This window comes from Mus musculus, chromosome 8 (assembly GCF_000001635.26).
Source record: "Mus musculus strain C57BL/6J chromosome 8, GRCm38.p6 C57BL/6J".
NCBI lineage: Eukaryota > Metazoa > Chordata > Mammalia > Rodentia > Muridae > Mus > Mus musculus.
The window spans coordinates 55,852,029-55,878,361 of record NC_000074.6 but is presented as its reverse complement, the minus strand read 5'-3'; the positions used below and the strand labels follow the sequence as shown (position 1 = coordinate 55,878,361).

At 36.4% G+C, this 26,333-nt stretch overlaps 1 protein-coding gene across 1 annotated transcript in view; it reads left to right on the top strand.

The window, feature by feature from the left end:
• Adam29 (a disintegrin and metallopeptidase domain 29) overlaps positions 1–7,450 on the top strand; it is a 36,053-nt gene extending 28,603 nt beyond the window's left edge. The window contains exon 2 of the mRNA NM_175939.3: positions 4,822–7,450. Within this exon, the coding sequence (NP_787953.2) occupies positions 4,945–7,236 (2,292 nt within the window). The 5' untranslated portion in view covers positions 4,822–4,944 and the 3' untranslated portion in view covers positions 7,237–7,450. The remainder of the gene's footprint in view (positions 1–4,821) is intronic.
• Positions 7,451–26,333: the final 18,883 nt, after the last annotated feature.

The following is a 26,333-nucleotide window of genomic DNA, read 5'->3' as shown; positions in this document are numbered from 1 at the left end:
GTTTATATAGTAGATTACATTGATGATTTCCATATATTAAACAATCCCTGCATCCCTGGGATGAAGTCTACTAGATCATGATGGATGATCTTTTTGATGTGTTCTTGGATTGGTTTGCAAGAGTTTTATTGAGTATTTTTGCATCAATATTCATAAGAAAAATTGGTCTTATGTTCTCTTTCTTTGTTGAGTCATTGTGTGGTTTATGTATCAGAATAACTGTGGCTTCATAGAATGAACTGGGTAGAGTACCTTCTGATTCTATTTTTGTGGAATAGTTTGAGGAGAGTTGGAATTAGGTCTTCTTTGAAGGTCTGATAGAACTCTGCACTAAACCCTTCTGTTCCTGGGCTTTTTTTGTTTGGGAGACTATGAATGACTGTTTATATTTCTGTAGGGGATATGGGGTTGTTTAGATTATTAAGCTGATCCTGATTTAACTTTGGTACCTAGTATCTGTCTGGAAAATTTTCCATTTCATCCAGGATTTCCAGTTTTGTTGAGTATAGGCTTTTGTAGTAGGATATGATGATGCTTTGGATTTCCTTGGGTTCTGATGTTATGTCTCCCTTTTTATTTCTTATTTTAATTTGGATACTGTCCCTGTCCCTCTAGTTAGTCTGGCTAAGGTTTTATCTATCTTGTTGATTTTCTCAAAAAAAGAAAAAAAAATCAGCTCCTGGTTTGGTTGATTCTTTGCTTAGTTCTTTTTGTTTCTACTTGGTTGATTACAGCCCTGAGTTTGATTATTTCCTGCAGTCTACTCTTCTTGAGTAAATTTGCTTCCTTTTGTTCTAGAGCTTTTAGGTGTGCTGTCAAGCTGCTAATGTGTGCTCTCTCTAGTTTCTTTTTGGTGGCACTAAGAGTTATGAGTTTTCCTCTTAGGAGTGCCTTCATTGTGTCTCATAAGTTTGGGTATTTTGTGGTTTTATTTTCACTAAACTCTAAAGAGTCTTTAATTTCTTTCTTTATTTCTTCCTTGTCCAAGTTATCATTGAGTAGAGTGTTGTTCAGTTTCCACTTGAATGTTGGCTTTCTATTATTTATGTTGTTATTGAAGATCAGCCTTAGTCTGTGGTGATCTGATAGGATGCCTGGGATTAATTCAATATTCTTGTATCTGTTGACATTTGTTTTGTGTCCCATTATATGCTCAATTTTTGAGAATGTACCATGAGGTGCTGAGAATAAAGTATATTCTTTTGATTTAAGATGGAATGTTCTGTAGGTATCTGTTAAATCCATTTGGTTCATAACTTCTTTTAGTTTCACTGTGTCTCTGTTTAGTTTCTGTTTCCATGATCTGTCCATTGGTGAGAGTTGGTGCTGAAATCTCTTTCTATTATTGTCTGAGGTATGATATGTGCTTTGAGCTTCAGTGATGTTTCTTTTACAAATGTGGGTGCCTTCGGGGCATAGTTGCATAGAATTGATAGTTTATGTTGGTGGATATTTTTCTTTGATGAGTATGTACTATTCTTCCCCATATATTTTTTTTTTATTTTGGTTGAAAGTCTATTTTATTGGATATTAGAGTGGCTGGCTACTCCAGCCTGTTTTTTGGAACCATTTACTTGGAATTTTTTTCCATCCTTTTACTTTGAGCTAGTATCTGTCTTTTTCCTTGAGGTGTGTTTCCTGTGTGCAGAAAAATGCTGGGTCCTGTTTGTTGTCCTGTTCCAGCCTATTAGCCTATGGGTTTTTGTTGGAGAATTGAGTCCATTGATGTTGAGAGATATTAGGGAGCAATGATTGGTGCTTCCTCTTATTTTTGTTGTTAGCAGTGGAATTATGTTTGTGTGTTTCTCTTCTTTTGGTTTTGTTGTTAAAAGATTAATTTCATGCTTTTTCTTGGGTGTAGTTTCCTTCCTTGTTTTGGAGTTTTTCATCTATAATCCTTTGTAGGGCTGGATTAGTGGAAAAATAATGTTTAAATTTGGTTTTGTCTTGGAATATCTTTGTTTTTCCATCTATGGTAATTGAGAGTTATGAAGTGTATACTAGCTTGAGCTGGCATTTTTGTTCTCTTGGTGTCTGTATGACAGCTACCCACAATCTTCTGGCTTTTAGAGTCTGTTGAGAAGTCTGTTGTAATTCTGGTAGGTTTGCCTTTATATGTTACTTGATCTTTCTCCCTTACAGCTTTCAATATTCTCTCTTTGTTCTTTGCATTTGGTATTTTAATTATTATGTGTTGGGAGGAATTGATTTTCTAGTCCCATCTGTTTGGTGTTCTGTAGGTTTCTTATATGTTCATGGGCATCTCTTTCTTAAGGTTAGGGAAGCTTTCTTCTATAATTTTGTTGAAGCTGTTTACTGGCATTTTCAGTTGAAAAATCTTCGTTCTCTTCTATACCTACTAATCTAAGGTTCAGTCTTTTCATTGTGTCCTGAATTTCTTTAGTGTTTGAGTTAGGAGCTTATTGCATTTTGTATTTTTTTAAACTGTTTTGTTAGCATCTTTTATGCTATCTTCTTCACCTGAGACTCTCTCTTCTATCTCTTGAACTCTGTTGGTGATGCTTGTATCAGTGGCTCCTGATCTCTTTCCTAGATTTTCATCTCAGGGATTTTTCTCCCCTTGTGTTTTGTTAAATGTGTATATTTCCATTTTAGTACCCTGGATGGTTTTGCTCAATTTGTTCACCTGTTTTATTGTGCTTTCCTGTATTTCTTTAAGGACGTTATAAATTTCCTCTTTATGAGCTTCTATTTGTTTACCTGTGTTTTCCTGTATTTCTTTAAGGAAGTTACTTATGTCCTTCTTAAAGTCTTCTATCACCTTCTATCACTTTCATGAGAATTTAGATATGAATCTTACTTTATAGGTGTGTTGGGGTATCCAGGGCTTTCTATGGTAGGAGAACTGGCTTCTGATGTTGTCAAGTAGTATTGCTTTTTGTTGCTTATGTTCTTGCACTAGCCTCTCCTCTCACCATCTGATTAGCTCTGAGGTTAACTGGCCTCTCTGTTTCTGAGTGCAGCCTTTCCTCCTGTGAGCCTGAGATCCTATTATTCCACGATACTGGATGTGACAGAACCGCTGGGGAGTCGAGCTGCAACGGGGGCTTGGGCTGAATATGTTGGTGTCCAGAGCAGAGGCTCTACTCCCAGGACAGGTCCAAACCAGATGGAGCATGGGTCTCTGGCTGGGTAGGATATCTGCATCCTGGAGTCCAGGGTTGCCGGTTCTACTAGGTATTGTGGCAGTGTTTGAGTTCTCATCTGTGATCATGGATGTGTCAGAATATCTGGAGAGTGGAGCTGTAACTTGAGGCTGGTGTGAATGGATTGGGATCCAGATCAGAGACTCTACTTCCAGCACACATGTAGAAGATTTTTTACAGATAATATTAAATACATTTTACAATGACATAATTTGTTTTTAAAAATATCTCTCATATTGTGTTATGAAGTATTTGATTATTTAAGTTCAAAGAAAAGCCAATACTCCAGTTAGATAAATGAGATTGGAATTATCAAAAAATAAAAAATAAATAAAGTTTGTATACTTAGGTAATTGTAAACGAATTCATTTTTCTTGTGTTTCACATGTAATAACTTAATTTCTAGACAATTTTTATTTTTGTGTGCCTTCTGCCTCCTATTGCTTCTTATTTTTAAGGTTTATTTATTTTATTTATTCACGTGTATGTGCATATGACTATAAAAGTGTAGCTGTACCACATGTGTAAATATCTCATAGAGACTGGAAGAGGGCATCAGATCCTCTAGAAGATGATTTAATAATTTTTGTGAGATTATGTGTGGCTGTCGGAAATAGTAGTGATCAGAGTTCTATGGAGGAGCCATTAGTGCTCTTAATAACAAGCAATCATATCTTCAGTTCCCTTACTCTCAATATTTGATTTAAAAATGCCAATTACTTTATTATTATTTCTTTCCTTGCTTCCTTCCTGCCCCCTTTTTCTTTGATTTTCATTTGTGATGCTAGGAATTGAAACCAGGATCTTGAAAATGCTAGGCAAGTATTTTAGCACTGGTCTACATTTCCAACCTTTGGTCTTTAGATAGTGTCTTTTTAAATATCTTAAGCTCTCTTTGACTTACCATTCTCCTTTCTTCTCTTCAAAGTGCTGAGATTATTGACCCCTGTCACGCAAGCAATATTTTTGGTCATTCCTTTAGCATACCTCAGTTTTCTTTTCTTTTCTTTTCTTTTCTTTTCTTTTCTTTTCTTTTCTTTTCTTTTCTTTTCTTTTCCTTTCCTTTCCTTTCCTTTCCTTTCCTTTCCTTTCCTTTCCTTTCCTTTCCTTTCCTTTCCTTTCCTTTCCTTTCTTTTCCTTTTCCCTTTCCTTTCCTTTTCCCTTTCCCTTTCCTTTCCTTTCCTTTCCTTTCCTTTCCTTTCCTTTCCTTTCCTTTCCTTTCCTTTCCTTTCCTTTCCTTTCCTTCCCTTCCCTTCCCTTCCCTTCCCTTCCCTTCCCTTCCCTTCCCTTCCCTTCCCTTCCCTTCCCTTCCCTTCCCTTCCCTTCCCTTCCCTTCCCTTCTCTTTTCTTTTCTTTTCTTTTCTTTTCTTTTTTTCTCCTTTCTTTTTTCCTGTTCTTTTCTTTTCATTCTCCTTCCTTTCTTCCTTCCTTCCTTCCTTTCTTTCTTTCTTTCTTTCTTTCTTTCTTTCTTTCTTTCTTTCTTTCTTTCTTTCTTTCTTTCTGTCTTTCTTCCTTTCTTTCTCTCTCTCTTTCTTTCTTTCTTTCTTTCTTTCTTTCTTTCTTTCTTTCTTTCTTTCTTTCTTTCTTCTTTCTCCCAACCCTGCTTTCATAACCACTCTCATCCATGTTGGGTTTTATTTTATTTTATTTACAGGAATACAGACCTAAAGGTTTGGCACTTCCAGAGGACAGATGCAGTCTAGAAGGATTCAGTCACTATGAGTACCAGTTCTTAATTCTTCTTTGAATCAACATTTTTATAGGAGCCACATACATAATGAATATGATTGAAGCATTATTATCCATGAGAGTCTTGTTCCTGACACAAGTGTTTGGGATTTTCCTGTGTTTTCCTGGACTCACAAAGGCTGGACATCTGCACTACCACAGTTCCATAGAAGTGGTGATTCCCATGAAGGTAACTGAGAAAACCAGAGGAATGAACCTTCCAAATTGGATCTCCTATAGCCTTAAACTTGGAGGCCAGAGATACATCATCCACATGAAGATCAAGAATCTTTTTCTAACCAGGCACCTTCCAGTGTTCACCTACTCTGATCAGGACTCTCTGCTTGAAGATTACCCTTTTGTACAGGATGACTGCTACTACCAAGGTTATGTGGAGGGTGACTCAGAATCATTAGTTTCCCTCAGTTCCTGTTTTGGAGGCTTTCATGGACTATTAGAGATAAATAATATTGTTTATGAAATTATGCCCAAGAAGTTTTCTAGGAAATTTGAACATCTGGTCTATAAAGTGGACAGTAATAAAACAGAATCAAGGGGTTCCAGCCTTATGCAAGATAACATAACATGCCAAGTAGAGTTACAAAAAAGTGGTAATCCCATTCTCAAGCAAAGTAGTTTTGAAGACTGGTGGACCCATACTAAAATTGTTGAATTAGTAGTGGTGGTGGATAAGACTCTATATGACCACTATGGAAATTATACAGTAATGCTGTCAGATCTGTATTCTGTGATAAATATAGTGGATACCATTTATGAGGTAATTGGTATTAAAATATTATTGGTTGGTGTGGAGGTTTGGAATAAGAAAAATCTTATTGTGATAGATGACGTAAGTAAATCTCTAAGACTATATTGCCGGTGGAAAGCCTCAAACTTTCTTCATCGTTTAAAACATGATGTCTCGCATCTTTTCATATATAGGCACTTGAGAGGATTAAGTGGCATAGGTTCCACTGGGGGGATTTGTGATCCAAAACGTAGTTGTGCAGTTGTTACTTTCATAGACAGAACTTTGAACCTTCGTGCCATTGGAGTGGCTCATCACTTAGGTCATAATTTGGGCATGAAACATGATGAAGATATATGTAAGTGTAGTTACAGTAAATGTATAATGCACATGGACAGCCCACCGATACCCAAATTCAGCAATTGTAGCTATAATTACTTTTGGTCTTACACTGTAAAGAACACAAGGTGTTTGATGGAAAACATGTACACAAAGGATATCTTTGACAGGACACGCTGTGGAAATGGTGTTGTTGAAGACAAAGAACAATGTGACTGTGGATCATTAAGGAATTGTACAAATGACCTTTGTTGCATGTCAAACTGCACTCTGAGTACTGGGTCTTCCTGTGCCTTTGGACTTTGCTGCAAAAACTGTCAGTTTTTACCATCAGGGACTCTGTGTAGAAAAAGGGATAACATTTGTGACCTTCCAGAGTGGTGCAATGGGACGTCCCATGAATGTCCAGATGATGCTTATGTAGAAGATGGAATTCCCTGTGGGGTCTCAGCCTATTGCTATGAAAAGCAATGTAATGACCGCAATGAGCACTGTAGGCAAATTTTTGGCCAGAATGCAAAGACTGCAAGTGTACATTGCTACAGAGAAATAAACACTAAAGGTGATCGTTTTGGCCATTGTGGTCTTCAGGGACCTACTTACATAAAATGTAAAAGCAATGATGCTCTTTGTGGAAGAATTCAATGTGATAATGTGGTACAAATTCCCAATATGAAAGATCACAGTACTATTCACTTTGCTCTTGTCAAAAATGTATCTTGCTGGGGCACTGATTACCACACTGGGACAAGCCTAACTGATATAGGCGATGTGAAAGATGGCACAGAGTGTGAGCAAAATCATATCTGTATCAATAGGCATTGTGTACATATATCTACATTAGACAGCAACTGTACACCTGCATTCTGTAATTACAGGGGCATCTGTAACAATAAACATCACTGCCACTGCAACTTCCACTGGGATCCTCCTAACTGTATGATTAGAGGACATGGAGGTAGTGTAGACAGTGGCTTACCTCCTAAAACAAATAAAAAGAAACATTTCTTCTATCTGCTTCTATTACAGCTCATTATTTTGGCTTGCCTTTTAAGTTGTCTTCTTTGGCTACTTTTTAATATAAAAGGAAGTAAACGAAAGCCCCAAGTTCAGCCTACACCTGTAAAAACAAAGAAAGTTTCAAAGAAAGTTCCAAGCCAAAAACCGAGTCCAGTGCCTTCCCCGAGTCTACCTCAATTAAGAATGCCATCACGATCTGCTTCACCAACATCATCCATAAAAAGTACCAATTAAATATTAATCATTAGTATGGCTCTCCTTGTTCTTCATGATTTTAAGTAATATGAAGACTGTTTTCTGTAATTTCGTTCTTTACATTTCCAGAAAAAAATAATGTATGAATAGGTATTTTTCAGATTACTGGCTATCAGCTTTTAATATTTTATATACTTTGATTGATATTGCACCATTTCTGCTAAAGCAATCCTCTTCCTATGGGGAAATAGACATATGTATATGAAAATGTATAGAGATATGGAGGATGTATTCTTACTGATGTGTTGGAGTTTCCTGAATAACAAATTTTACACAGACTGATACTTGTTTTAACCATGCAACTCCTTTTTGTATAAGTTCACTGCAGAAAAACATTATTTTCGGTTTTAGAGGTCCCAGAATAATTGTCAAAGGTCATACATTCCATGATGTGAAGCCCACTACCTTGAGCATTTCCTTAGGTTGCTTAGTAATAATGCTAGAGTCCTAAGGCTAAGATCATGGAGACAACTGTACAGTTTTGAGCATTAAAGTAACCTCTATTTCTTTGTTATATTCCCTGATTTCATATAAAATTATCCTTCTGCAATTAGTTATTCCTAACTAATTAGGAACATACTATCTCTCTTAATTTGTATGTGAGTGTGTACAAGTAATGAAAAAAGGAGACCAAGAATTTGAAAGAGAATAAGGAGGGAGGTATATGTGAAAAGCAGGAAGAAATTCTGTAATTATATATTTTCAATAAATATTTTTTCAAATTCAAATTTCAAATATATATACTGAGCACTTGGCATTAGACAATAAGTCGGTATGTTGTTCTCCAAGGAGAACTTTTTTTCTCCCATTCAGAATTCCATAGTTTCCTGTAGTTCTTTTGAGTAAGTTTGAGTCCACATAGGCTTCCCATCCCCCATCCAAATTAGCATATTTATTGTTGTTCTTCCTCAGTTCACTTTTAGGGAGTCATGTTGGTGAGATTTTATTGGTATAGCTTTTGACATTTCTAGGAAATAAAATCTCACAGCTAACTCCCTGTTTTTCTCACTCTTAAAATTGTTCTGCCTGCCTACTCTTTCACAAAGTCACTTGAGTCTTAGGTGTGGGATTTGTACTATAGATGTATCTGTCAGGACTGGGATCCAAAGCTCTGCATTTAGATTGGCTATTGTTTTCTACAAAGGTTTTCATCTGTTCCAAAGAGAATTTTCCTTGATGAAGTGTGAGAAGTACATTTACCTTTGGCTATAAAAACAAATGCTGAGACAGTAGCTAAGGATTATGCTTGTTTACTACTGTGGTAGCTGTATGTTCACTTCCAAGATTCATGGCTTTAACCAATTATAAGAACAGTCTGTATTTCTGTGGGACTCTCTGAACAACTGTGATTAACAACTCAAAAGAGATCATTTTAGGACTTCTGTTGGGTATTTTATTGAGTGGTCTTTGGCCTTTGGAGAAAGCATTGTCAGTATTTTAAGTGTATTAGAGTGATATGAAATATCTAAACATGACATTAAATTACAAAAGGGAAATGAATCCTGAACTTTTAATATTTATTTTCCCCCTGGAACACGTGATGATTTTGAATATTAATTAGAAGTTAACTTTTGACACCTCAGAGAACCTCTATTGAGTGCTATTGTGTAGATATACCACATTTTTTGTATCCATATTTCAGATGAAAGATGTCTTGGCTCCTTTCAGTTTCTAGCTATTACCGATAAAGCTGCTATAAACATAGTTGAGCAAGTATCTTTTTGGGAGGGGATTTTGGGGTACATGAACAGGAGTGGTGTAGACGGATCTTGAGGTAGAACTATTGCCGATCTTCTGAGAGACCTCCAAATTGATTTGCAGAGGGATTATAGAAGCTTGCACTCCCATCAGCCATGGAGGAGTGATCCTCTTGCTTGATAACCTCTTTAGTTTGTGCTGTTCTTGAGTTTTTAATCTTAGTCATTTTGATGGGTGTAAGGTCAATGTCAGAGTCATTTTGATTTGCATTTCTATGTTGACTAAGGACATTGAACATTTTTTTTTTTTGTCTTTTTGTGTGCTTCTTGGACATTTGAGATCCCTCTCTTGAGAACTCTCTGTTTAATTCTTTACCCCATTTTTAATTGTGTTATTTGGATTGGTAGTGTCTAAATATTTAAGTACTTTTTATGTTTTGGATATTAGCCTTCTGTCAGATGTAGGGTTAGTGAAGATCATTTTATAATAAGTAAGCTGTTGTTTTGTCCTGCTGATGGTATCCTTTGACTCAGAGACAGGTTTCAGATTCATGAGGTCCCATTTATTAATTTTTGAACTTAGTGCCTGAGCCTTTGATGTTTTATTTAGGAAGTTGTTTCCTGTCCCAAGGAGTTCAAAGCTACTCCTAAATTTTAGTTCTATTAGATTAAGTGTTTCTAGCTTTATGTTGATGTCTTTGATTCATTTGGATATGAGTCTTGTGCAGGGTGATAATTATAGATCAATTTGTATTCTTCTACATGCCAACATTCAGTTAGACCAGCACTATTTGTTGAAGATGTTCTCCATTTTCCAATAAATGGTTTTGACTTCTTTGTCAAAAATCAATTATCCACAAGTATGTGGGTATATTTCTGGGGCTTTGATTAAATTTCATTTATCCCCTGTCTGTCTCTTTACCAATTCTATGAAGTTTTTATAACTATTGCTCAGTAGTACAGCTTGAACACAGGAATAGTGATACCTCCAGAAGTTCTTTTATTTTTCAGGATATTTTCAGTTATCCAGGGTATTTTGTTTTCTATAATGATCAGAATTTCAAGATCTGTAAAGAATTGTGTGAAATTTTAGTTGGGATTGCATTGAATCTGTACATTGCTATTTGTATAATGGCTGTATTCACTATATTATTATTATCACATTCCTACAGGTACATGAGCAAGATAAATTTTTCCAACAATTGATATCTTACTCAATTTCTCTCCTCAGAGACTTGAAGTTCTTCTCATATAGGGCTTTCATTTGCTTGGTTAAAGTTACACCAAGGTCTTTTATGTTATTTGTGGTTATAGCAAAGGGTACTGTCTCCCTATCTTCTCAGCCATTTAACACTCCTGTAGAGGAAGGCTACTGATTTCTTTGAGTTAATTCTGTATCCAACCACCTTGCTGAAGGTGTTTATTTTCTGCTGTATATGTTCTCTGGTAGAATTTTGGGGACACTTATACATACTATAATATCATTTTGGAATAGTGATACTTTGATTTCTTCCTTTAAAATTTGTATCTCCCTTGATCTTTTAGTTGTTTTATTGCTCTAGCTAGATCTTCAAGTACTATATTGAAGACCTATGTGAAGAGTGGACAGCCTTGACATATCCCATATTTTACTAGAAAAGCTTTTAATTTTTTTCTTGTTAAGTTGACATTGTCAATTGCTTGCTGTATATTGCCCTTATTGTATTTAATTATACACCTTTTATCCCTGCTATTTACAATACTTTTATCAAAAAGTGGTATTGGGTTTTTTTTTAATGTTTTTTTCAGAATCTTGTGAGATGATTATGTGTGGTTATGTCTTTCAGTTTGTTTATATGGTGGATTGCATTTGATGGAGTTTAATATACTGAACTACCCCTGCATTCCTGGGATGAAGGCTCATTTATCATGGTGGATGATGTCTTTGATTTGTTCTTGGATTCAGTTTGCAATTATTTTAATAAGTATTTTTGAATCAATTTTCATGACAGAAATTGGTCTGAAATTCTCTTTCTTGTTTGAGTCTTTAGCCTCATTGGGTTGTAGTTTTCTTTCTAGTTTCCCCTGTAGGGCTGGGTTAGTGTAAAGTTATTGTTTGAATTTGGTTTTCTCATGGCATATCTTGGTTTCTCCATCTATGGTGTTTGAAAATTTTGCTGAGTATAAGTCTGTGCTGATATTTGGAGTCTTTTAAGCTAGAGACCTCTGCCTAGGCCCTTCTAGCTTTTAGGGTCAGGATTCATATTAGGACATGCTAATAACTAGCAGGTGATCTTCCTGAGATGGTCTGCTTTGGATTAGAATATAATGTGTCACAGATTTTTTCTTATTAGACAAGGCCATAAGAGAACTCATTTTAGGAAAGATTCCTGCTTTTAAAATGCTTTCCCTGTTATTATTAAACTTATATAACAATTACTGGGTATTAGCCAACCACTTTTGAGCAGATCTCTGCAGATCTATGAAGATGCTGTACAGACAAATAGATGACTTCTTAAGTCTTAATGATGATTCTATAATAATTCCTAAAATTATGTCAGTGATTATTAAGCTGTTTTATAGTGGGGCTGCTATTGTGTCGTTTTCTGATAGTGAAAACTACAATGAGAAGTCTGCCAGTCTCCCATGAATCACCAGTTAATTGCTCTTAGATAGTAACCAGACTTTTTACTACTTGGAGCATATTCCAAGAGGTTGTAAAACAATTAACCAAAGGTCAGAAAAGGGGAAGTAATGATTTATTGCTAGGTGCTAGGACAGAAGATAAAATTTTGAGTGAGTTTGTCTATACAAAACTTCACTAATAGCTTAGTTATGATTTTAAACCTTCAGTGAACTTGTGGAGCTTTAACAGGTGATAAATGTTTAGCCAGATAATTACTCCTAATGGTATGCATGTAAACATTCTCTGTCGTAAACTTCTATTCAACTTATGACTTGATTTTTTGTGTAAACTTGTGATGAATTTTTAACACGTGATTATGTATTCTGAATGATGTTTTAGGCCCTGAGGACAAAGAGAAGAGTCAGAATTGAGCTGAGGAAGGAACTGAGCTTAGGAGAACTATTTTTTTTTTCTCCACTTAGATTTTTTTCCTGTTCCCAGCTTAGGATCTCCCCCCACCACACACACACACACACCCCCTTTTTTCTTAGATAGCTTTAATAGGAAACTTTTTATAACTTAGTAATAAAACCTATAATCACTTTTCAAAGTGTCCCTTTCTCTTCCTGGACTTCCTCCTAGCAGGCTGGAAGTTAGAGCCATGCAGTTTCAGCTTAGATAGAACAAAAGGCCAATTAGTCCTCAGCAGTTAGGCTACAGGTGTTATTTGCCTAAGCCACAAGCTTTCTATCCTTGATCAAGAAAGTTTTTAGGACCTTTTAGAAGTTATCAGCATTTCAGTATAGTTAAAGAGCTAGAATGTCCAGAGGCCCCCAGCCTTTAAAGTCATACTAGAGTTCTGCTCTGTCCACCACTACCTTCTCAGATGAGAAATTAGGAGTAATTATGATAGCCCTGCCTTTATATGTCACTTGTCCTTTTCCATTGTTGTTCTTAATTTTTTTCTTTCTGAATACTTAGTGTGTTCATCATTATGCGGTGAGACAATTTTCTTTTCTAGTCCAATCTAATTGGTATCCTGTAATCTGCTTGCATCTTTATAGGTGTATCTTTCATTAGGTTAGGAAAATGGTCTTCTAAGGTTTTGTTGAAAATATGTTCTGGGCCTTTGAACTGAGAATATTATTTTCCTCTCAATATTCTTGGGTTTTTTCTTTTCATAGGATCCCAAGTCTACTGAATGTTTTGGGTCATAAACTTTGTAGATTTTGAATTTTCCTTGATTAATGAATTGATTTCTTCTATTGTATCCTTTCCACCTGAGATTGTCTCATTCAACTCCTGTTTTCTGTTGGTGATCCTTACATCTGTATTTCCTGTTTTCTTGACGGTTTCCCATCTTCAGGATTGCCTCAGTTTGTGTTTTCTTTATTGCTTCCATTTATCTTTCAGGTCTTGGACAGTTTTATTCACATCCTACATCTGTTTGGTTCCTGTATTTCTTTAGATTTTTTTTGTTTCCTCTTTTAATGCCTCTACCTGTTTGAATGTATTTTCCTGTATTTCCTTAAGATTCATGTCTTCTATAATGGCCTCTGTCATCTTTTTAAGATTGGACTTAAGATCCTCTACTTGTGCTTCAATTTCAGTAGGTTATCTAGGATTTGTTGTAGCAGGATAGCTTGGCACTGTAGGTGCTATATTGCCCTGGGTCCTGCTAATTATGTTCTTATACTGTATGCTAGGCATTTGTTTTTCTCTAGTGTTGGCTGGATGATCCTGATGGCAGCAGGACTTCTCAAGAAAGTAGTGTGAGCCATGGGCCTGACAGCAGAGATCAGGATACTACTCTACTATGTTGGCTGTGCCTCAGGCAGCGACTACTCTAAACTATGTGTCCCAGTCCCAGCTGGAGTCACAGGTAGATACAATTAGAATGGGTAATCCAGCAGGGTTCCACACTGATTAGATTTTGGGCCCAAATTTTTCAAAGGGAGGTAAGATGCTCTTGGGGTTCCACAAAGCTCCTCTGGACTGAGTGGAATGGCCAGAACTCGACAATGGGGCTGAGGGTACTATGTGTGCCACTCACCTCTGCCCTATTATTCTTTTACAATAATTTATAGCTATAGTAAATTCTATGAAGAATTTTCCCCAGGGACAAAAAAATATAACTAATAAATAATATAGTAAATGAAGATCCAAAGCTACCTGAGAGATGATGTAAAGAGAGAGAAAACATTTAAGACAATTCGTTATGAATTTACCTACTGACCAAAATTCTTTTGTTTATACAAGTAGATTTTTGTGAATAAGCAAATTAAAATCTTATTTGAAAGAAAAATCATTTCCCACAGGATAGTACCCCCAAATATAATAGAGCTACTTCTTTGGGAAGATCTTGAGGCCATAAAGAAATGCAGACTCCCTTGTGTATATGAAAAACACAAAAATATGTGAGAAAATAATTTACAAACTACCTCTACAGGTCTAAATTGATACAGGTTGAAAAACATTAACTCAAGAACTCAATAGATGAAATGCAACAAAATCTGAAACTGTTGAACACTGACACAAAATTTCAACACCTAACTTCATATGATAGATTTCATTCAAGACTCTGGCACACAATTCAAACTTTATTCAGCATTGCCTAAAGAAATGTTGATTCCATTCATTTCACACTTTGTTGTCCCTTTTCTATGGGAAGACAGATGCCCCTATGTAAGCACTCCAACAAAGGGCAATGAAGTGATCTCTTTGCAAGCTACAGATACCAATAGCTATTCTTTAAGATCTGTCTTCTAAGTCCAAAATTACCTGCCTTACACAATTTTTGTTTCTAATTTGGTTTGTTCATTGTTTTACTCTATAGTATAAAGATGGTGATGAAAATGCCTCCAAAGACTTTAGAGACTCAAGTAGATAACAGTGATAAGACAGAACCTGGAGAGCTGACTCAGTAAGTTAAGTACTTATTGCACAATCACAACAACACAGTGTGTGTAACCCCAGAACTAGAATATATAGGTGATTGGATGTTAATCTTGCACGTGATTGAAGAGGCGGTTTTCTATAGACAAAGAAGAAAAAGAAACCCATGGTGAAAACTATATGATAGTCATATGATACAGTGAGAACACAGGTGGGGGTTGAAAGGTTAAGCTTACCAGTTGTCAGGAGTAAGAAGGTAGAAACGCATGGTTGACATAACCAAATCATATTTTAATATCCTAAGAGATATCACAGAAAGTTTACTCTCAATGTCCTAGTTATGATCCTAAGTTATCACTCCAAGGCTGCTCACCCACGGAACATATTCTAGCTATAGGTCAGGTTCAGTCTGTCATGGTAGATTCCATTTGAAGCATAGGGGAGACTCTACAGACACAGAGTAGATCAAAGTAGCATTTCTCACATGTCTCTGGCAATATTGAAGAGATAAAGAGTGGTAACTTGTTTTTGCTTATATACAGTCAAGTAAGCATCTTGGATTTTTCTGCTTACAGAGATGTGTAACTGGTTGTCTTGAGCAAGTGAGGTAACTGTGTTTTGGTTATCAGGTAAAACCTTGAGTGTAGTGGGGTTTCTGACTAAACTATTGCAGTATGCCTCAAAAGGTATTTTTTGATTATGTTCAATACAACAGAGAAATGTCTAGAGTACAAATACCTATGAGTAAGTGTTTAAGAAAGATGAAAGAGGGACAGGTTTCTTAGTTAGGGTTTCCATTACTGTGAAGATACACTATGATCAAGGTAACTCTTATAAAAGACATTTAATTGGGGTTGGTTTACAGTTTCAGAGGTTCAGTCCATATCTTCATGGCTGAAATTGTGGCAGTGTCCAGGAAGATATGATGCCAGAGAAGGAGCATGGAGTTTTACATCTTGATCCAAAGGTAGCCAGGAAAAGACTGTTCTATACTGGATGGAGCTTAAGCACAGGAAACCATCAAAGCTCTCCTCCACAGTAAAACACCTATTCCAACAAGGCCACACCTCCAAATAGTGTGACTCCCTGTGGGCCAAGCATTTATATACATGAGTCTATGGGGGCCAAACCCATTCCAGTCAGCACAAGCTGTGCTAATGATAGCAGGCTGCCTGCCCTTCACCTAAAGACCCGAAAGCTTCCAATGGATATATATATATATATATATATATATATATATAATCATATTCTTTTTATGGTACTAATTACAGTAGATTAAACATTAAAGTTGTCTTTGAAACAGAGACTGTCAACCTAAAAAATCCTCCCAGACAACCGAAAACAAAGAGCTAAATATGAAGGAATGAAGAACACACAGGGATACATCTTAGTGGTGGTGACACAGTAAATTCTCTGCTATGGAAAAGATACAAGCATATGTAGGCAGAACAAAGAGATGTTACTGCAAATAACAACATAAAAGTTCTGTAGGGTTAGATGCAACACCAGCCTATAACTAACGACACCAAATATTCAAGCTCAACACCTAACAAAACACAGAGGTTGACAGAGTGGAGTTTCACCCATAACTAAGTGCAAAGGCATGGCTTCAACCGTGCATAATTCCTTCCCTGGTTGATGGGGTTTCTACAAACTCAGGAAATAATATCTCAGAGAATTAGCCAATCTTAGTAGACACTGCCTTATATTTTTCTCCATTTTACTGAAGATCCTACTTTTCTGTAGTAATTCTTAATAAAATGGCATTTCTCTGCATATTCAGATCATTTATCTTCATTGATGTGAAACAGTATATTCTGATCCATAGTCTAAAGTTGCTTTTTGATAGCCATGAGGGTCCAACATTTTTGGTTTTTGGATCACGTACATAAATCATAAAAGGTCACAGCAGTTGTTTTATTTTGTTTTGTTTTGTGCCTTTAAAAACAGTTTGTGCATCTTCTCTTTTTTCTGTTTTATTGAAAAGGTATTTTTGCAAGGCACAGTGGTATATAACTTTAGTCCCAGCATCCAGGAGACATACAAAGGCTGTTCTTGTGAAATGAAGATCAGCCTAGTTTACAAAGTATTTTTCAGGAAATCCATGGCTCTATTACACATAGAAACCCTGACTCATAAAAAGCCAAACAATAAGACAAAGAAGAATAAGGAGGAGCATGAGGAGAAAGAGGAGGAGGAGGAGGAAGAGGAGGAGGAGGAGGAGGAGGAAGAGGAAGAGGAAGAGGAAGAGGAAGATGATGGAGTAGTCAAGGAGAAGATGGAGAGAAGGAGAGGGGAAGGAAGAACAACAAGAAGATCAAGAAGAAAAATAATATATTTTCTCATATAATATATCCTGATTATGGTTCCCTTCTCTCTCCTGTTTTTGATTCCTTCACACCTTATCTCCCTCGAGATTCACTCTTTTCCTGTCTCTCAATAAGAAACAAAATGAAAACAACAAAAGAAAAGGCACAGGAGTCCTTTACCCAAGTATCTTTCCCCCTTACTGAGTCCTTTAGAGCAAGTAGAGTTGCTCTAAGCAACCTAGTAGCCCAGGAGGACCTCCATCCCCCCACTCCTTCCCACCTTCATCAAACTTAAGGGTTTGAACCATATAGGTAAGTTTCCTTTGCCACGCCCATCTTTCCTGCTTGCTGAGTTTGCTGGGGCAAGCAAACCTTCCCTGAGCAGCCTGCTAGCCTAGAAGGAACTCCATTCTCCCACTACCTCTCTGCCCACCTTTTGTCAGATCTCCAACTACTGAACTATACAGACCTGGAGATCCTGAAGCATACAGACCTGCAGATCCAGAACCATACAACCCAAGGACACCAGTGGAGGCCTGTCACATCAGGATCATGTAGATTAAACCCCTTCACAATACCTACTAAAAAATCCATGGATTAAAGCTTCTCAGATGGCTAAAGGCCCCGAAAAGGACACAGTCAACAAAACCAAGGCAATATGGTATCTTCAGAGCCCACATCTCCTACTACAGCAAGCCCTAGATATCCTTACACACCTGAAGCACTAGAAAATGACCTTAAATCCAATCTTATAAAAATGATACAGCCTTTAAAGAGGGAATTAATTAATTCTTTAAAGAAATACAGAAAAATACAATCAAACAAGTAGCAATCTTTGAAGAGGAAAAAAAAAAACACAATCCCTTAAAGATATATAGGTAAGTACAATTTAAAAGTTGAATGAAATAAAACTATACAAGACCTGAGAGTAGGAATGGAAAGCAATGAAGAAAACAAACCGAGGGACTTCTGGAGAGGAAAGTCCTAGGGCAGAGAATAGACACAACAGATGTAAGCATCACCAACAGAATACAGAAGATGGAAGAAAGAATCTCAGGCCCAGCAGATACAATAGAAAAAAAATGATATATCAGTCAATAAATTTTAAAACCAAGAGGTCCTGACACAGAGCATCCAGGGAATTTTGGGATACCACGAAAGACCTAACTTAAAGAATAATAGGGATAGAAGTATCTCAGTCAGTGTTTCTGTTCCTGCACAAACATCATGACCAAGAAGCATGTTGGCGAGGAAAGGCTTTATCCAACTTACACCTCTAAACTACTGTTCATCACTAAAGGAAGTCAGAACTGGAACTCAAGCAGGTCAGGGATCTGGAGCTGATGCATAGGCCTTGGAAGGATGTTTCTTATTGGCTTGCTTCCCCTGGCTTGCTCAGCTTGCTTTCTTATAGAACCCAAGACTACCAGCCCAGAGATGGCACCACCCACAATGGGCCCTACCCCCTTGATCACTAATTGAGAACATTTTGTATAGCTGGATCTCATGGAGGCATTTCTTTAACTGAAGCCTTTCTCCATGATAACTCCAGCTTGTGTCAAGTTGACACAAAAACAACCAGTACAAGAAGAAAGTAAAGATTCCAATATTCAAGGCCCAGAAAATATTTTCAACACAATTATAAAAAAAAATTCCAACTTAAAGGAGAAGATGCCTATAAACTTATAAGAAGCTTATTGCACACCAGTTAGACTGAACCAGAAAAGAAAATTATCCTGCCACTTAACAATCGAAACATAAAATGTATAAACAAAGAAAGAATATTAAATTCAGCAATAGAAGAAGGGCAGGTAACATACAAAGCAGACCTATCAGAACTACACCCTACTTCTTGATAGAGATTCCCAAAGCTAGAAGAACCTAGACAGATATCTTGCAATCTCTTAAAAATTCACAGATAGTAGCCTAGACTACTATACCCAACAAAACACTGAATCATCATGACAGAGAAAACAAGATATTTCAAGACAAATCCAAATTTAAACAATATCTATCCACAAATTTCGCCCTAGAGAAAACTGCACCTCAATGAGGATAGCTATATCCAAAAAAATACAAGAAATAAGTAACTGTACCAGAAAAAAAGGGAAACACACACACACAAATACCACCAACATCAAAATAACAGGAAATAATATTCACTGGTCATTAATATCTCTCAATATCAATGGAAATAATAATAATAATAATAATAATAATAATAATAATAATAATAATAATAAAATGACACAGGCCTAATGAATGCTAAAACAGCATCCATCCTTCTGCTGCATAAAATAAACACACCTCATCAATAAAGGTAGATAACCTAACAGAAAAGGGCTGGAAAAAACATTTTCCAAGCAAACAAACACAAGAAGCAACCTGGAGTAGCTATTCTAATAGCTAATAAAGTAAGTAGATGTTGAACCAAAAGTGAAGGAAAGTTCATACTCATACTCAACAAAGGAATAATCTACCAAGATAATGTCTTAATTTTGAACATCTGTGCTCCAAATACAGGGGACCTATATTTGAAAAAGAAATATTTCTAAATCTTAATTCACACAATGAAACCCACATATTAATATTGGGAGATTTCAACACCCTACTCTCACAAATTGACATGTCATCCAAACTAGAACTTAATAGAAAAATTATGAAATGAACAGACATTATGAACAGATGAACCTAACAGGAATCTATAGAATATATCACCCAAAAGAATATTCCTCCTTCTCAGCGCCTAAGAGATCCTTCTCCAAAATTGACCATATAGTCAGTAACAAAGCAGGCTTCAACAGATACAAGAGAATTGAAATAATACCTTGTATCTTATCAGACCACCATGGACTAAAACTGAACTTTTGTAACAGAAACTCAAGAAAGCCTACACAATTATGGAAATTGAACAACTATTTATTCAGTGATCTCTGGGTCAGGGAAGAAATAACTAAGTTAAAGACTTTCTAGAATTCAGCAAAAATGCAAGCACAACATACCCAAATTTATGAGACACAATGAAAGCAGTGTGAAGAATGCTCATAGAACAAAGTGTCTCTATAAAGAAATTAGAAAGTACTCATACCAACAATTTAAAAGTAAAACTGAAATCTCTAAAAAAGAAGAAAGAAGGAGAAGGAGGAGAAGAAGCAGAAGAAGCAGCAGCAGCAGGAGGAGGAGAAGAAGAAGAAGAAGAAGAAGAAGAAGAAGAAGAAGAAGAAGAAGAAGAAGAAGAAGAAGAAGAAGAAGAAGAAGAAGAAGAAGAAGAAGACACAAGAAATTCAAAGAGTCATTAGGTTTTACTTTAAAAGACTGTACTCCACAAAATTGGAAAATCTTAACTAAATGAATGATTTTTCTAGATAGATAAAACTTACAAAAGTTAAATCAATATCAGGTATACTATTTTTAAAAACTCTATAGCCACTAAAATCAGAAACAATCATGAAATGTCTCCCTACACCCCTCCCCCCCACACACACACAAAGCCCAGAGCCAGATGGTTTTATTGCAGAATTCTACCTGGATTTCAAAGAAAATCTTTTGTTTTCAAAACTATCATTTGAACATTATGACAACCTACTGTCATACTGGACATGGAAATATTTTTACTAATTATAATTCAATAGCAGGCTAATATCCAAATTCTATAAAGAACTATTTAAAAAGCTGGATGTTAGACCAGCACCATTTGTTGAAGATGCTCCAACATGTTTTATATTATTTGAGAATATTATGAAAGATATTATTTTCCTGATTTATTTCTTAATCTATTTTTCATTCAGAAGGCTACAGTTTTTTTGTATTAATTTTGTGTACACCTAATTTGCTGAAAGTCTTTATCACCAATGGGAGTTTTCCAGTGGAAACTATAGGGTCACTTTGACCTCTTTCCAATTGTATCTTTTTTAGCTCCTGCAGTCACATTGTTGTTCTAGCTAGGACTTCATGTGCTTGTATGAATAAAAAAAAAATAAGCTGCAAATAAAACCGTGTCTTGTTCCCAAATTTAGTGGAACTGCTTTGAGTTTCTCTTCATTTAAGTTTATGTTGGTTATGACCTTGCTATAAACTGTGTTTGTTTTGTTGATGTATGTTTCTTGAATCCCTAATCTCTTCAAGGCTTTCATTGTAAAGGGGTGTTGGATTACATCAAAGGCCTTTTCTCCATTTAATGAGATGATCATGCGGTATTTGTCTTTATTTGTTTATATTGTTGATTACATTTAGCAATGCATGTATACTGAATCTGTTCTGATTTTCTTGGATGAAGCCCACTGATCATAGTGGATGATACTTTTTAGAGAAAGTTTGGAAATACGTTCATAAAAAATCATCTGTAATTTTGTTTCCTTGTTAGGTCTTTGGTATGGGTATCCGGGTATCTGTGGCTTCATTTAATGAATTAGGAAGTGCAGCTTCTCTATCATGTAGAATAATTTGTAGAATACTACAATTAACTTTCTTGTGAACATCTGGTAGCATTCTGTACTAAGCCATCTGGCCCTGAGATATTTTTTGGTTGAGAGAAACATTTTTTTAAGAAGTCATTTTGGTTGTGGGCCTAGAATTTAATAGCTGAGCCATCAACATTTTATCCTGAAACAAAAGGATATACCTTCTTCTCAGCACCTCAAGTTGAGGCTTGACACCATGAAGAAAGTATATGAAAGGCTATTTGTAAGGCCTAGTTACAGTAGAAGATCTCAGAATATTGGACATGCTAGTACCATAGGATGAACACCAAGACCAGCAGCAGCAGTGGAGTGTAGTAAACCAGATTCTAGAGTTCTACATGGGTGGGGGGCAGAGCTGGAGAAGTGATGCCAGCCCTTTGGAGGAGCTCAGAAGATCATATGTGGATCCCAGACATTGGAACAAGTAGCTGTAATATTGATGCCTTGGGGACCCCAAGATGTTCAAGATGCCAGAGCCCTGGGATATGTGCTGTATAAAGCTGCTAATAGGAATTGGGACTAGCCCAAGTGGAAAAAAGTTTGTTGCTGTCAACAAAGATGAAAAAGGAGTTGGAGATTTGAAGATCATTTTGACATCAGACATGGAGATGCAGTGGGTGGAGTTTGCCTAGCTGGTTTTCTGTCTTGTTTTGGGGATTACAGTTAAGTCATTGGATAAATCTCAGAAGAGAATTTGAATTTTTGATTTTTAACATAGTTGAGACTGTATAGATCATGGGGACTTTCAAAGTTGGACTAAATGTATTTTTTATTATGTTATGGCTATGTATGGCCCCCATAGACTCAAGTGTTTGAACAAGGGGACCAGGGAGTGAAATATGGTGGTTTGTATATGGCTGGCCCCAGGAGTAGCACTATTAGGAGGTATAGTCTTATTGCAGTAGATGTGCCACTATGGACATGGCATTAAGACCCTCAGTCTTCTCCTAGTCGCCTTTGGAATAAAAGGTGGAACTCACATCTTCTCTAGCCCCATGTCGGCCTAGACACTGTCATGCTCCCCCACCTTGATAATGAAGTGAACCTCTGATTCTATAAGGTAGCCTCCATTAAAATGTTATCCTTATAAGAGTTAAATTTGTAATGGTGTCTGTTGACAGTAGTAATATCCTAACTAATACTGTTACATTCTTAGGTTGTGGTTTTTCTTCAACTTCCTTCTATAAAGCTGGATTTTTAGATAAAATGTTGCTTAACGTTGGTTTTATCACAGAATATTATTCTGTCCATCTATGGTGATTGAAAGTGTTTGTTGAGTATTGTAGTCTGGGCTACCATCTGTGATCTCTATTATTCAGAGACTTAATATTTCATAATATCCTAGAGATATTTCTAGATGTTTTGTCCCAGAATAATTTTAGAATTAAATTTTCTTTTTTTGAAATTTTTTATTAGATATTTTCTTTATTTACATTTAAAATGATATCCCCTTTCCTGGTTTCAACTCTGAAAAACTTGTTATCCCATTACCACGTCCCCTGCTTCTATGAGGGTGCTCCTCCACCCACCCACCCACACTTGCTTCCCTGTCCTGGCATTCCCCTATACTGGGGTATTGAACATTCACAGGACTAAGGACCATCCTCCCATTGATGTCCCACAAGTCCATCCTCTGCTCCATATGTGACTGGAGCCATGGGCCCCTCTATTTGTACTCTTTGGTTTGTGGTTTTCTCCCTGGGAGCTCTGGAGGGTTTCGTTAGTTCATATTGTTGTTCCTCCTATGGTGTTGTAAACCCCTTCAGTCCTTTCTGTAGCTCCTCCATTGCGGACCCTGTGCTCAGTTCAATTGTTGGCTGAGAGCAACCCCCTCTGTATTTGTCAGGCTCTTGCAGAGCCTTTATATCAAGCAGCTATATGATAGCTATATCAAAATCCTGTCAGATAGCACTTCTTGGCCATCCACAATAGTGTCTGGGTTTGTTGTTTGTATATGGGATGGATCTGCTGGTGGGGCTGTCTCTGGATGGTCATATATTCTGTCTTTGCTCTACACTTTGTATCACCTCCCATGGGTATTTTTCCCCATTCCAAGAAGAACCAAAGTATCCACACTTTGGTCTTCGTTCTTCTTGAGTACATGCTTTTGTAGTAGGATCTGATAACTTTTTGAATTCCTTGTTTTCTGTTGTTGTTATGTCTCCCTTTTCATTTTTTATTTTGTTTTAATTTGGATACTGTCTCTATGCCCTCTGGTTAGTCTGGCAAGGGTTTACCTATCTTGTTGATTTTCTCAAAGAACCGGTTCCTGCTTTTGTTGTTTCTTTGTATAGTTCTTGGTTTCACTTGGTTGATTTCAAGCCTGAGTTTGATTATTTCCTGCCGTCTATTCCTCTTGGGTATAGTTGCTTTTTTTCTTCTAGAGCTTACAAATGTACTGCTAATCTGCTAGTGTATGTTGTCTCCAGACTCTTTTTGGTGGCACTCAGAGCTATGAGTTTTCCTCTTAGCATTGTTTTCATTGTGACCCATAAGTTTGGGTATAATGAGCCTTCATTTTCATTGAATTCTAAAGGCTTTAATTTGTTTCTTTATTTCTTTCCTGATCAAGTTATCATCAAGTAAAGCATTGTTCAGTTTCCATGTGTATGTAGGATTTCTATTGGTTTTGTTGCTATTGAAGAGCAACCTTAGTCAGTGATGATCTGGTAGGAGGTATGGGATTACTTCAATCTTCTTGTATCAGTTGAGGGTTGTTTTGTGACCTACTAAATGATCAGGTTTGGAGAAGGTACCATGAGGTCCTGAGAAGAAGGTATATTCTTTTGTTTTTTGATGAAATGTTCAATAAAGAGCTATTAAATTCATTTGGTTCATAACTTCTGTTAGTTTCACTGTGTCTCTGTTCAGTTTGAAATTCTATGATCTGTCTGTTGATGAGAGATTGGTGTTGAAGTCTCTTACTATTATTGTGTGAGGTGCAATATTTGCTTTGATCTTTAGTAAAGTTTGTTTTATGAATGTGGGTGCCCTTGCATTTGAAGCATAGATGTTCAGAATTGAGAGTTCTTCTTCGTAGATTTTCCTTTGGTGATTATGAAGTGTTCTTTCTTATTCTTTTTGATAACTTTTAGTTGAAAGTTGATTTTATTCAATATTTGAATGGCTACTCAAGCTTGTTTCTTGGGATCATTTGCTTGGAAAATTGTTTTCCAGCCCTTTACTCTGAGGTAGTATCTGTCTTTGACACTGAAGTGCATTTCCCATATGCAGCAAAATACTGGGTCCTGTTTATATATCCAGTATATTAGTCTATGTCTTTTTATTGGGAAATTGAGTCCATTGATATTAAGAGATATTAAGGAATAGTGATTGTTGCTTCCTTTTAATTTTGATGTTATATTTATGTTTATGTGGTTATCTTCTGTTTGGTTTGTTGAAAGAAGATTGCTTTCTTGCTTTTTCTAGGGTGTATTTTCCCTCCTGTTTTGGAGTTTTTTATTTAATAGCCTCTGTAGGGCTAGATTTGTGGAAAGATATTGTGTAATCTTTTTTCTCTGAATATCTTGGTTTCTCCATCTACAGTAATTGAGAGTTTGCTGGGGATAGTAGCCTGGGCTTGCATTTGTGTTCAATGCATGACATCTTACCAGGATTGTCTGGCTTTTGTAGTCTCTGGTGTGAACTGTGGTGTAATTCTTATAGGTCTGACTTCATATGTTACTTGATCTTCTCCCTTACTATTAATATGCAATATTTAATATTATTTCTTTGTTTTATGAATTTGGTGTTTTGATTATTATGCGATGAGAGTAATTTCTTTTCTGGCCCAATGTATTTGGAGTTCTGTAGGCTTCCTATATGTTCATGGCATCTATTTCTTTCAGTTAGGGAAGTTTTTGTCTGCAATTTTGTTTAATATATTTACTGATCCTTTAAGTTGGGAATATTTGTTCTCTCCTATACCTATTATCCTTAGGTTCGGTCTTCTCATTGTGTCTTGGATTTCCTGGATGTTGTGAGTTAGGATTTTTTTTGCATTTTGCATTTTCTTTGACTGTTGTATCATTGTTTTCTATGGTATCTTTTGCACCTGAGATTCTCTCTTCTATGTCTTGTATTCTGTTGGTGATGCTTGCATCTATGTCTCCTGATCTCTTTCCTATGTTTTCCATCTCTAGAGTTATCTCCCTTTGTGATTTCTTTATTGTTCTTATTTTAATTTTAGATCCTGGATGTTTTTGTTCAATCCCTTCACCTATCTCCTTGTGTTTTCCTATAATTCTTTAAGGAATTTTTGTGTTTCCTCTTTAAGGGCTCTTCTACCTGTTTACCTCTCAACTCCTGTATTTCTTTATGGGAGTTATTTATGACCATCTTAAAGTCCTCTATCATCATCATGAAATGTGATTATAAATCAAAATCTTGCTTTTCCAGTGTTTTGGTGTATACAGCATTTGCTGTGGTGTGAGAAACTGGTTCTAAAGATGCCAAGTAATCTTGGTTTCTGTTGGTAAGTTTCTTGTGCTTACCTCTCACCATCTGGTTATCTCTGGTATTAGTTGGTCTTGCTGTTTTGGACTGGAGCTTGCCCCTACTGTGGGCCTGTAAGCCTATGATCTAAGGTGTGTCAGCACTCCTGGAGAGACCAGCTCTCTTCTGGCAGGGTTTGGGTGTGGAAGGCTGTGGGACAGCTCCAGAGACATCCTGTCCCCTGCTGCTCTACTGTTCCTGTGCTCTATGTGCTGCTGGTCAGTCTTGCTTTGGACAGTTACTGGAGCTAAAGTGGTGATCTCACCTTTGAGCTTAGGAGTGAGAACACTCCTGGGAGATTTATATGTGGGGGCATATGGAGACAGTAAGCTAGATTTAACATTTTTTTGACCAACATATTCATTTCTTCTGTTCTGTCTTCACATCTGTTCTGTCTCCCGTCTTTCTGTTCTGTTTTCCTTATTTTCTTCCAGTATTTGTTTATGTTTTCACAGATTTGTCTAAGTGATTTGTCCATTTCCTCTTTAAAGACCTTTATTAATTTTTTTGTCTTGTAATTCATCTATGTTGCAATATGTAGGGTCAAATATGGAAGGATTTCTACACTCTAGTTGACACATATTATCCTAGAAACTATTGATTTTATTTTTACACT